This window comes from Larus michahellis, chromosome 7 (assembly GCF_964199755.1).
Source record: "Larus michahellis chromosome 7, bLarMic1.1, whole genome shotgun sequence".
Classification (NCBI taxonomy): Eukaryota; Metazoa; Chordata; class Aves; order Charadriiformes; family Laridae; genus Larus; species Larus michahellis.
Window position 1 is genome coordinate 2,740,015 of NC_133902.1, and position 13,289 is coordinate 2,753,303.

The following is a 13,289-nucleotide window of genomic DNA, read 5'->3' on the forward strand; positions in this document are numbered from 1 at the left end:
TAAATTTTATCTTATCTTTGCTGTAATCTATTAACTCTAAGAAATTCCAGTAATAACTATCCTGAACTTTATTTCTTCTTGCTCACAAAAGGCATACCGTGCTGGGCTGGCTTTTGCATGTGCTTTTAAGTTAGAGGAAAGTCCAAAACTGACAAACACACTGTCAAAAATGAATTGCTGGTGGGAAATTTAAATATGCATTTTAGGCTTTGTTCTCACTTCAGCTCACAGATTGTTTCCCATGTCGTTTCTAATGTGTCTCTGTTTTCCACTTTCAGTGACTATGTGGGCAAGCTGTTGTAATTGGTTTTGTCTGGATGGCTCACCTGAAGAGATGCAGCCGCAGCCGCAGCAGGGAGCCGGAGCCCAGGCGTATTCCAACCCCGGGTACAGCTCCTTCCCCTCTCCCACCGCTCCTGAACAGAGCTGCAAAGCCTGTGGCGTGCGCTTCGACAGCTCCTCGAGGAAGGTGAGTCGCAAAGGGCTTCTCCTGCCTCCTGGGACTTAGGGCACTGTTCATCTGACTTCCGTTTAATTAGAAAAAGCCTATTTGAAGAGCAATGGGTGCCCATTAGAGGCTTCTGATTCGAGGACGTACCATATGGGAGAAGACAGCTTGCCTTTGCTTCTGTGTCTTTAGTCATTCTTTAGCAATTAGCAGACGTAGTTAAAGATGACTGGAAATGCAGTAGTTAACCTTTAGTAGACTTGGCTTTCCCAGGCACTGAAGAAGAAAGCCAAACTACTTACAATCAGTTAAAGGAGCGTTAACTCGACCATGAGTTTTAAAGTTTGTTATTTAAAAACACTAATGTCCTTTTAAAAAAAAAAAAAAAAAAAAAAAGGTTGCAGCAAGAAGTTTTGTAATCTGTTTGTGCTTTCAGTAAAGGAAGATCTGCATCTCTCTCTTCCAAACTGTTGTTGCTCAAACTAAAAAGCCATGGAAGTTTATTGAGGGTGGGTGTTGAATTGCTGAGGCTCGGTGCCAAAAAGAAAAAAAAAAAGAAAGACTAAATCCATTTTATCTTCTCTGTAAACTTCATTTGTGAGCATATGGATGTCTTGTTGCCGCAAGATTTTTAATTAGACAGCAAACCCTGTCTGGGGCGTTATTTGGGCATGGCGGTTCCTATAATGCTGCTTTAAAAATGTTTTAGTGAGGAAAGTTGCTGAGAGTCCAAACTCTGTGGCTTAAGTGTCTTATGTATAGCATGTTACTGAATTTGTTAATGTGAGAACTTAAAAATTAACAGTGAATTTTGGCCACACCCCTTTTAGATTACACGGGGGAATTAATAAATTCGTCTTTCTTGCACCATTTTATTCGTGCACGCTGGCACATACCTGAGAAATGGTAAGTCTTGGCAGAGCTGTTGCTTTCTACTCGTGGAACAACAGGGATGTTTTTGCATTTTTGCCCTGAGAAGTGTTATTGCTCCAGAAATCACTTCAAATTTGAATTTTGGTAATATATTTTGGCGGTTGGGTATATATGCGAATATATTTTGGGTGTACAAGTATGCTTAGACTTTTTATGACAGTAGGCAGATTCTGGGTCCGGTGGGAATGGTGCAGTCACTGCACAGGACTCCGTGTAGTGTTTTCTTCAACATTGTCCTCATTAACATGATGTATCTTTGCAAACACTTATGGAAAGAATTATTCAGAATCCAGCGCTTACTCTTCTGCATAGTAGCGAATAGTTGACGTAGACAATTCAGCTTTTGAAATGAAAACAATTCATGCAGTTAAGTCTGGATTAGACAGTAGCAGCGCTAGAGCCATGGTCCCGTTTTTCCTGGTATCTTCTAAAACGTATGTTCTAATATAAGCTGTCTTTAAAGCAGTCTCTTGTATAAGAGTCACAGTACCACTCCAGATATATGAAAACATACTGAGTGATGGGGGCTAGGTGAAGCTCTGGAGTGCACATTGCAGAGGATCTGCTGAAGCAGTTTAAGGCGTTTCTGCCACCAGCAGACTTCCCTGTTTTCCTGCTGGATTTGGCTGTCAGTGTAACTGGGGCAGCAGAGTACAATGTGTGCTTGTCTCAGCTGCTCCCATTCAGCGCAGACTATCAATGAAAATGAGTTTGAGGATTCTATTTTGCATTGTGGAGGGGGGCTCCTAAACCTTCCTTCCACCTTCCTTCTGCCACCACAACTACTGAGCAGTAATCCGTGGAACCCACTTGAGCTCGGTGGTTACAGGTGGCAAGGCTTAAACAGCCGCGGGAAGGTCTGCCAGAGCTCATCCATCAGCCCTTGGTCTCCAGAAGAGAGCTGGATACATAACTTATAAAACACCGAGAGGTTTGTAAGCCACGTTAATTCTTTAATTCTGTTGATATGGACCAAGAGGTGTATGAAATCTCACTTTGCTGCAATGAGAGCGTGGAAACCTCTGCATTCTTTCCCCCAGGAGAGGCAGTACCTTTGAACTCTAGCGTCCAGTTAATGTTTATGCTGAAATACAGTGGATAAAAATTAATTCCTTCCACATTGGTGACCATAAAGATAACCTAGATTGCTTTAAAAAAAACCCAAAACCAACAAACAAAGAAAAACCCAAAAAGCTGAATGACGGTATCTTAAGTACTCAATCTTTTATCATAACTGTATTTTAATTTTCATCTAACATGGCACCAACTAAAAGGATTAGGCTAGGGGACATTTGAGTGGAGCATGTACTTTAAAAATGCTTTAAAGTAACTATTGGAGCATCTTTAAAGGATGTAAAATTTAATCATGGTAGCAAAAATCTCTGAGGTTTTTTGTGTTTTCCTTCTGTTATGTGGCTTTTTGATCTTGGTTTTCTGCAGCAAACTGATTCCACAAAATCTGCTAAATTTAAAACAAGCGTTCTTCATTTCCCTCTCTGCTGATAGAAGCTATGGCGGCATTCTTGGTGGATAGGTCAGATTGTTATTCCTTCCTCCCCCATTTTCTGAGGTCAGTGCCTTAAGTTGGCTGACATTTTCAGGAAGATGCTTTTCTTTGCATACTTACAGAAAAAGCTTCTGGCAAGGCTGAGTGTAAGATTAAAAAAAAAGAAAAAAAGCCAACCCGAACAACAGTAGCCGTAGTGAAAGCTTGAATGTTGGCATTTCTTCATTTCATCCTGCATCCAGAGAAGAGCCAAGTGTATCAAAGGCCCATCCTGGTGTCTCTGGGAGACTAGCCGTTAGAGCAAACAACCAGAACAGGTTCCATTCTGGACAGACTTCTGATTTAAAGTATTTCACTTCTGTTTGACCATCCTGTCGCCGTGCTACTGGTTAGTTAAGCATCATTCAAAAATGGTCTGCCCTTTTAGTAACAGGTTTTAATTTACAACAACATTTGAAACTAATTGTTCGGAAGAGATCGGTGTCTTGAAGCATTGCCCTTTCAATCAGAGTTCAATGAATATACCGAAGCTGTGAAAGCTGCTTAATACTGAGGTTTGGCAAACAGCTTCTGTGCATGTTTAAATACTTGATGCTCAGATACAGGCTGGGGGATTTTTCTTTTCCCTGAAGACAAATCCTAGTGGTGAACTGATAAGCCCGAGACATGTCTGGTTTTATTTTGACTTCTCAAATGTATCATTTGATAACTAAGGCAGACTCATGTTATTAGTTGATTGCTTGCAAAAAAACCCCATGTTGGATAACGCAGCCCCTGTACTGTGCTTGACGTGATATCTACACACGTCAGTGCTCAAGTGGGGGGTTTCTGGCTGGAAGGTCCTTGGCCGTTCAGCGGTTGCCTTTGGAGCCGGTTTGGCAATCTGCAGAGCACGGGGGAGGCTTCCCCCCGCCAGAGTAAAGCAGGGATGATTGTTTTTTGGTGGTTGTGTTTTGGTTTGTTTTTTTTTTTTTTTCCCTTGGTTCTTCTGGTTGCTCCCCCGTCAGAGATGGGCAATTGAGAGAGGTGAAGTGTTGTCAAAGGGGCTCTTTTCCATTACTCTGCCTTTGTGGAGTGTTTGTTCCCCAGCCCCAGACACATGCACAACCAGTAATTCCTGTCTCTGCCCTGAAAATTTCCTGAGGAACCAGATTGCTCCTGCAATCGTAGGGTCAAAAAAAGTCAGTTACATACGAATGGTTTTTATAATGACCAAGCTAAGGAAAACTTCTCAAAACTGGATGGTATGTGGAAATTGCCCTTCCTGTCTTGCTTTGTGACTGATGAAAGTCACTCGTACTTGGCAGGCCCCCAAACAGCAATTTTGAGATGAGGTTTCAAGTTTGCATGACCAGCGATTCTCTCTGTGGTAGAAATTTTCATGTCTTAAAAGGCTTAGGCAGGAAACTGGGATTCTTTCCACTAGCTGTCATTATAAGTCTATTACCGGGACTAAATGAGAAGTCTGTCGGTTCTAATTGTGAGGGTGTACATGGGGGGCTGTAAAGGGGATCAGAAGGAGATGATGTAAGCAAGTAGTATATTTATACCTTTTAAAACATTGAGAAACGTCTGCTTTCTTTGAACTGTGAAGTGAAAAATGTTCGTTAATCACTAGAAGCAATTAGTGAAACAATTTTTTTTTTTGTCTGAGTTCTCTCCAGCTCCGCGTGTGTATTTTTCCTTGTGTAGCTCTGAAGGGTCAGGATGTCAGGATTTCATAGAGATGCTTTTCTTCTCAGAGACTTGTGAATTAGCATTTTTAACCAGCACTAAAACTAGTTCTTTCTTCCCTCAGGACTTCTTAAAAGGCGCATAATGCGGCTGTTCTGCTGCTATTCCTATTGGAAAATGTAGAATTTGACTTTCCAAAGTGTTGAACAGTCAAGTTTCTGCAGAAGCCAACATGGACTGTGAGTGCTTGGAACTTCTGAAAATCGAGCCCTCAGTGACAAGATCAGAACAGTGTAAAATATAAACATTAAACAACAGAATTTAATCTATAAAGCCTTTTTAAACATCTGGGGCCTAATATTTCCAAAACTTCCAACACTTTCTGTCTAGCACCTAACTGGCACACAGTGTGCGTATTATTTTCAAAATAAACTGGCTATTTTTGTTGCATAAATAAATGTTGTATTCTTTGAAGTCTGTCAGACACTGCAAGCCTTGCTGTTTCCTTTTCCTCTTATGGTGAAAAAAAAGATTCATTTCTTAATTGCAGAAAATTGTAGGGGGAAAAAAAACAGGGGGGGAGGCCACTCTTAGCGAGTATTAAATTTATTAAATAGATAAATGTTTTTAAGTAGTTCTCTCCAATGCTTGAGCTTTCTTAATGCACAGAGCAGTATTTCGTTGTTTTACAAAGCAATGCACAGCTGTAATTAACTTGAAAGTCTGCTGCCTCATTGGTATCTCCTGATCTCATCTGTGGCTTAAACTGGACGAACAGGTCGGGAATATGGTGCAGAAAACTCCTGTCACTTGAGGGAATTGTTTAAAAATACTGTATTTCCTTCTGAATAAATGGAGTGTAAACAGTGATTTTTAAGAACTATGAAGAATCTAATGATCTGCTCACGGGATCAGTCCTTTTCCTCATCTAGGAACAGGAGTAACATACTTGGCACTTTTTCGTAAATTAGGTTTTGTATGCTATAACAGAGGCTATCACTTACTTTGGCTTCCAGATAGTAGGGGAGCGCTGCCTGCGGTTGTTGTGGCAGGTCATGGTGCGTGGGTTTGATTCTGTTCCCTTCTCTTTACCAGCACATCTGCTTGGACTGTAAAAAGAATTTTTGTACATCCTGCTCAAACCAGCCCGAAGGCGGTCCCCTTCTCTGCCACCTATGCCAGCGTTTCCGAGCCACGGCTTTTCAGCGGGAAGAGTTGATAAAGATGAAGGTGAAGGATCTACGAGACTATTTGGCACTCCGTGAGATTTCCACAGAGTTGTGTCGTGAAAAGGAGGACTTGGTATTTCTGATTCTTGGCCAGCAGCCCGTGACTACCCAGGAAGATCAGATAAGAACAAATCCATTTAATACTAGTGCCTCTGGACAGCAAGACTTTGTGATTCTCCCACCAACCAGCATAGCATCTTCTACCTCGCATGATGCGTCTCCCGTGTCTGCAGATCCCATCTCAAGTTCACTAGCTCAGGAACATCAACAGGTACAGTCTCTAGCCAGAAGCATCTTTTGCAAACTCATTCATCTCTGGTTTTGGATTAACTACTAAGATGTTGCATGAGATTTTGCAAGTAGATAATGCACCAAAAAAAATTACATTGAAGATGCCTGCTTAAAAAGCAAGGAGGGCTTCTGTTTAGAACAGATGACAAAATACTTCAGTTGCATTTTATACGTGCTCTTCTCAGGTTTTGGAGTAAGGACCTCACACTTTCCTACAGGATAATTAGGAAAATAAGATGAGTTGTTTTACACTGCCTTGCTGCTGCACCAACTCTGACGTGCTATTTGTTTTCTGCACTAGTGGAATTTAATTTGGTGGGCAGTGCTGGGCGTACTGAACGCTCCCTCTGAGGAAAACATAACTGTTCTGAGACGTGTTTTCTCTGGTGCTCTGCCCCACGCTTGCCATTGCCACTAGATACTCCTGTGACGGGTTCCTTTGGTACCTGATGTTTGTGTTGGGGCGCAGATTTGTCTTGTGTTAATGTCGACAACTTTCTGACAGTTCTATGTAGGTGTTAGATGAAACTGTTATTATTGTTCTCTAATTCACGTGCAAGACAGCAAGCACAATTTAAAGTAATGGTGGATTTGAGGCTGCTGGGGAAGATGATTGTGAGATGGGTGAGGTTTTTGGTATCTCCTGCACCAAGGCGAATAGTAGACAAAGCCCATGTCCATTGTTAGTCTTCAGTCCACGATGAAACCTGCGGTTCTGATGAACCTTGTCGGGGGCATTTGAGCTTAATTATTTTTTATTGACGTTGCTTTGTTTGTCTTTCTGCTATCTGGTATGGGAAGTTTACTCAGCGTTTGACATCTGCTTCTAGTTCTATTACTGAGTTATTAGGTATATTTAGTTTCCTGGGGACCAGAGCTGTGAAAGTACCTTCTGCTTCCTCAGCAGATACATCTAGCACAAAAGAAGTTTTCCTGGAAAGACATTTTTTACAAATCATTAAAGGGCATTTTCATTCTCAGGTTTTCTGTATATTGCCATCCCAGTTTTTACCAGCATGTTCAGCTCTGTCATCTTCCCTTTCTGGCACATTTCAGCTTCTTGTCTTGACTTGCATGAGATCCAGCTACAGTTCAGGCTCTTTCATCATTATTGTTATTCTTTTGCTTTGTAAATATTAACAAGTCACCGCTTAGATAAGTAGGGTGGTAACGTTACAGTCCCCTTTGTCAGTAGGGAAACCCCAGGAGGGAATGATAGCTGCTGAGGCCCCGTCAGCTAGAGTTACACTCCAGTTACTTTCATTTTATTAAGTGCACAAAGCACAAAGTGCCCCTTCTCATTCTCCAGCTTTGTTGCTGCCGCTCCTTCATTTAGTATCACCTATTTGTCCAGTCCAGAACCCACCTGAGGGGGTGCTTCTGTACCGTTGCGTTGAATATGGCCTGTAGCCTTTGAGCTGTGTTACAGAGGAGTCTTACACAGAGCCTTGCACTGATACCCCACGTGCCATCAGAGCTGTGATTCCACACAATGTCACACATTGCAGCCACTGCGGTGAAGGATTGCATATACATATGTGTTTGTGCATATAAATTTGGTCTCCACATGATCCAGCCTCACAAGAACATCATGTGGCATCTGTCTGTACCAGTACTCGATTGGGGTTTAAATAAAGCAGGGCTTCAAAAGGTCGGATGCTGCACCGCAGTTTCAAAAAGTTTTACCTGTTTCAAGTTTATTTGTTTTCGTAAGTGCTGCACAGGAAATACCTTCTGCGAGTGTGCTCACTTTTACCATGTGCTGCAGATTGTCCTTCCAGTGGGCAGGGTTTGCAGTTACGCTAATTATCGAGCTTATTTCCCTTTGGACACACAGAGATAACGCTGGTGGTGAAAGCTTTATTTCCTCTTCTAGGCAAACGGTTACGTGCCTCCAAGCCAAGTTGGTATGACAGGAGTTGAGAATGCAGCAGAAGCACCAACGGAGGAGGAGACACAGGTTTGTGTGTCCTGGAATTAGATGACAAGGATTACCAGGTTTTCTAGGCTGTGTTTGCTACCAGAGTCGTGACTGCAGAGAGGTGGGTGGCTAACCAGTAGTTCAGACTGACCACTGGCAGACCCAAGCAACCCCTTTCTTTGGCATCATCTTGTCCTCCGCATACAGAAAGAACTGGTGTCACTTGGACACTATAATAATAAAAATTATTTATTTCCATCCTAGGACTTGTGTTTCTGATAGATGGAGGAATTCACGGAGTAATGGGAGTTATATGTACATCCAAACGTGAATTCCCGCTAGTGCGCATATTGAAAGTTGATTTAAATCAAAGTGCTAAGTGCTGAGGGCAAGAACTATTCCATCTGTGTTCCCTTTCAGTCTACTGACTCAGAAGACAACCTGGTGCCGGGGAGGAAGGCTTCTCTCTCTGATCTAAGAAGCATCGGAGACATCAATGCGCTCTCTGTGCGACAGCTGAAGGAAATTCTTGCTCGCAACTTTGTCAACTACAAAGGCTGCTGTGAAAAGTGGGAGCTGCTAGAGAGAGTGACTCGTCTTTATAAAGAGAAAGACCTTCAGCATCTAGGTAAGAAACTTGGCAAACGTGTGCCTGTTTTCCAGGTTTTCCCTTCTTATGGACAGTTGCAGAAGGAAATAGAACTTCTTTCACGTTTCTGTTTCTTGCAAGTGGGGAGAATGGAGGGCGTTATGCACGTTAGGGTGAAAGCAGCTAAACATTATTCACCGCTACTTGTCGTTGTCTAAGAGGAGAGTGTTGTGGAAGCTCTGGAGAGTGACTTCCCTGTAGCAGCAACAAATGAGAACTGTGCGCCTGTCATCTCGGGGTTGGGTATAGCTGTGGCGCATCACGCTGGTCACTGCATCGCCCTCAGAACAGCTGATGCGTGACTGTAGACAGATGACTGTCAGCGCTGGGGTGAGCTCTTATCTGTTGACTCATGGCAGCTGGCAAAGTGAGCAGGAAAATGCCCTGCCCTAGCAGGAAAATGCTACCAAGAAGCAGCCGGGCAATTCAGAGTGGGCACGTGCTCAGTGACAGTGGCTGCCACGGCTGAAGAGTTGTGGTTATCTGTGGTTTGACTCTGTCCTCTTGATCCCAAGAGTGTTCCTCCTGTGTGCTACCCGCTCCTGATGAGGGGACAGTGGTGTGACAGAGGTGCAGAGAGAATGTATCTGGCTTGACTTTCAGGTGCCAGTTCGCAATTCTAGATGATTAGTTTAAAAACACATATACTTGTAAATTGTTTTCTTAAACACATCTCTCTACACCTTCTCCTCTATGAATAAGAAAAGATTTAAGACAACTGCTTTGGGTTTATAATCTTCTTTCATTGTATCTTGTGCTTTTAACAGAATTTACCCTTTTTCTCTTAATTACTGTTGCCCGTGCATGTGTCTCCGCTGTGCTCAAGAGTATCAGTGAGATTGTGTAACGCCAAAGAAACTGTCACAAGGGGCTACTGAAATTGTAGTTCTAGGAAGCCAAACATCGCGTACATTCCAGGACCGTCATAGAAATTGAGAAATCGCTTCAGTTCGTTGCTTATCTTTGTGAAGCGTTGACTATTGTGGAAGCTCAGTAACGGAGAGTTTCTATCCTGACCAGAGAATCAGCCTGAACCTCTGCATGGGGATCAGCAAAAAGCAGTTTTGTTTTAGTAACCTCCCTTCAGGGCTTTCATCTCCTGCTTAATAGGACCGCTCGAGTAGAATTTTTTTCCAGCTTCTCTTATTCTCACCAAATAACTTTCTTTTCTTATGTTGCAGTTTCTGACACTGACGATCAAACTGGTAAGTGACATTCTTAATGTTCCTTCAGTCGTCTCATCGCTAAGAATCTCAGTGGTATTTCTGTTTTCATGACATAGAAAATACTGTGTAAAAGCTAAAACGTTCTGCTGTTTGCCAGACGGAACAGATCTATCCACGGTAGTGTAGACAAGAGGGGAAATTTTTTCCAGACCTCCAGCGTGCTTTGGGAAGCCCTTCGATAAAGACAACTCTCAGATTGCACAAAAAGGATGTACCTTTCTTTCTCTCATGCAAACCGTGGTCTCCTTTTTGCTCAGGTGGTGCCGGGCTCCCTGGCGCGGAGGAAAACCTCTGCAAAATCTGCATGGACGCACCCATCGACTGTGTCCTGCTGGAATGCGGCCACATGGTCACTTGCACCAAGTGTGGGAAGCGGATGAGCGAATGTCCCATCTGCCGGCAGTACGTGATACGGGCTGTCCACGTCTTTAAGTCCTAAGTGTGTGTGAGGAAGACTGGTGCCTTAAAGCCTCATCTGCTGTTAGAGGAACGGTCAAAATCGCTACGAATAGTTAGGTCAGAAATTAGCATATGAACCCCATTGGAAGCTGGGGAAGGATGAAGCCTGGGGAAAATTGTTCTTACTCAAGCCATGCCTGGCTGTGCTCTTCCCACTATCGTGCTTTACACCACAGTGCCTGGACTCCTTGGAGCTTACTGCCAGCAGCAGACACAGAAATCTTTAACAACCTACTGCCTAGAACTGTATCCATTGGTGTGGGGGACAGATGGATGCTTGGCTTTCCACCACAAAGACCAGATCCAGAGGCTTTGTATTTTTGCCTGAATAATAATAATAATAAAAAAGTGGACTGGGGTCTCAAAAGGTGACATTTGTTTTGCTGCTTAGGCTATACACCAGGAACAACTTTCTTTTCAAAGATCACAGTTTTACTGTGCTTGTTATTTTTTTTTTTAATTTAATGTTAAATTCTTATGCTTGCAGGACAGGCAGACTGCCTCTGATTTCCATTTGCAGAATAAGCGTAATTCTAGGCTAGTGCAATTGTGGAAAAATGTATAATTTTATTTGGAGATGGACTTCGTATTATTGAAAAATGTAAAGGGAGTGAGACTCTGAAATACAGCGCCTTACCTTGTGTGGTGGTGGTCTTCTGTTTACACGCCAGCGAGAGGGAGATTTCTAGTCTGACAGTTGTTGATTCCTTTGACTTCAAAGGCTTCCTTACAGTATATGCCAGCATCGTTTTCAAACTGAACTGACTTCACTTGATTAAGGAGCTACGAATCTAAGGCTTGAGCCTTTTAAAGGGTTTAGCGTGGAAAACGAACAGCTAAAGAGTAGTAAGGATTCCATTGCTACACAATCATATTTAAGTACAGGTGACTTTCTCTTTTTAGAGGGGAGACATGAAAGAAAGCAAACTTTGTCTCCCTTGAATCAACAAGGTGAGTGACCATCACTGCAGGTGCTTCTGTGTGCTAATCAGCTTCCCTCTTACCCTCCCCTTTGCTCAACTTCACAGTCCTGTTACGCTCCGGCTGCTTATCAAAAGCACAAAATTTATTTTGTGCTCTTTCTACGTGAGAGAGTGGATAAGAGATTCTGTGGTCTGAGACATGACAATTGCAAGCCCTTACAGCTGTCCTCATTTGGAAGCCTTGTTGGAGAAAATTGTAAGGTGTATTTTTCCCTCAGTGGCCTCCTAGAATTCAGTCCGTTGGGCTGGTCAGAATCTTGATGCCTTAAGTTTGCAGCCACTGTGGGACTGTACTTCATTTGTAAAGCTGAGTACCTTCTGCTGCAGGTTTTTTCCTGTCTAGCTTTCCCCTTTATCAGGGGTGATCACTTAGTGGTCAAACTGAATCTCTGCACAGCTGCCAGCAGAGGAACAGCATAAAAACCCAAGTGTTCATTTACAGCTTCAGGAGTAGTGGAAGCGCAGTTACAGAAATGGACACCAAAGTCATCTGCTTTTGCAATACATGGTAATGTATCTTAACAGCAAATTAAAATTCTGTAATCTTTGACATGGAGTAGTGCGTGAGTAGCAGCTCCTCAACTGCCATGGAGGGGGGAGGTTCGTCTCTGCAAGCTGGAATGAAAAAAGCACTTAAGATGAAGAAATCTGTCAGGCAGTAGGCAGCAGAACCTCTGCACTATTGAGGTGGTCTCTCAACGCCATAAAAATGCAGCAGCTGCTGAGGTTTATTGAACTAAAACTTCTGAGTTTTACCTCTTTCCCTGTTCGGGTTGTTCTCTAACGCAGCATGAGAAGAGTGCTGGTACAATTCAGTGCACCGTGTTAAATAAAAATTGCAGGTAAGCAGTAACTGTATTTACTCTTCAAGAGGTTCCCAGGGACCTCTTTAAGAGGTACAAGAATACCCATACAAAGTGTTGAACAGCCTCATTTAGTAAATTCACTGTGAAAATTCATGTTGTCATATTTTTCAATAAACTCAGGGCTGGGGGAATTTAACAGGAAGGAGATTATTCCCCTGTGGACAGATGTACTTTTACTTGTAGAGAGTAGGCTGATTTTCTACAGCAGATAAATCAGTTGCAGATCAATGCCTGAAATGTTAGGAATGAGAAGATGTACCCACCACAGGACTCAGAAATGTGCTTTCTGAAGGGAAGGCTCTTTTTTTCTCTTTTTTTTTTCTCTTGACTACAGTGTTTCCCTTGCAAAAACGGATTCTCTACTATGGATATGATTATTTTTAAAGGAAAAAATCAAAATCTGGAGGAAACTAATTAATGATCCAAAGGAATATAGTGATCTGAACTAATAAAAGAAACAGAAATATTTATGTGCTTTATGTACACTGTACATAACTTAAATATTTTAAAAGTTAATATTCTACTTGAAATGGCATGTTATTCTCTATTAAATCCTCTTGGTACTATAATGGTTAAAACTTACTAGTTTTGGTACAGAAGTTTGGTTTATAATTTTATAATAAAGTTGAAATGTGATTCAGTTAACCTTGTTTTCTGACTCCGTTGCCGACAGGCTCAGAGAAAGCAGAGATCCTACAGCTACTTCTGAACTTCATCCAGGAAAGGCTTGGGGTACCCAGGGCTTAAATATCATGAGAGGGTGGGGTACAAGTACAGAAGAGGTTGAAGGGAAAAAGTTAACTGAAAACACATAACGTTTTAGCAGTACAATCTTATCATTGTGGATATTACAAATTTACAATATGACTCTGTCCCCTTGAGACTAAGGGAAGCAGTAAAGCGGCCAGCTCACTTTTCATCATGTACCCATGCAGTTATTCAGCAAAACTATCTTGCAAATGCCAATGTACGTAAGTTAAAACAAAGCCCTATTTCTAAAACCTATCTATCTTCCTTATTTCATTAATACTCAAGTACTTGCAATAGTTTTGAACAGCTTCAGATAATGAGGTGTCTCAACTATCCTAAAAGCTCCAGCTGGT

At 42.3% G+C, this 13,289-nt stretch overlaps 1 protein-coding gene across 4 annotated transcripts in view; it reads left to right on the forward strand.

The window, feature by feature from the left end:
• Positions 1 to 12,831, forward strand: part of RFFL (ring finger and FYVE like domain containing E3 ubiquitin protein ligase) — a 33,370-nt gene extending 20,539 nt beyond the window's left edge. For 3 of the 4 annotated variants that reach the window (XM_074596197.1, XM_074596196.1, XM_074596195.1), the window contains 6 exons: positions 279 to 469; positions 5,658 to 6,062; positions 7,959 to 8,042; positions 8,424 to 8,631; positions 9,834 to 9,857; positions 10,136 to 12,831. In XM_074596197.1, coding sequence (XP_074452298.1) covers positions 284 to 469; positions 5,658 to 6,062; positions 7,959 to 8,042; positions 8,424 to 8,631; positions 9,834 to 9,857; positions 10,136 to 10,317 — 1,089 coding nt within the window. In that variant the 5' untranslated portion in view covers positions 279 to 283 and the 3' untranslated portion in view covers positions 10,318 to 12,831. The remainder of the gene's footprint in view (positions 1 to 278; positions 470 to 5,657; positions 6,063 to 7,958; positions 8,043 to 8,423; positions 8,632 to 9,833; positions 9,858 to 10,135) is intronic. The other variant, XM_074596198.1, reaches the window with a different exon arrangement.
• The last annotated feature ends 458 nt before the right edge of the window (positions 12,832 to 13,289 follow it).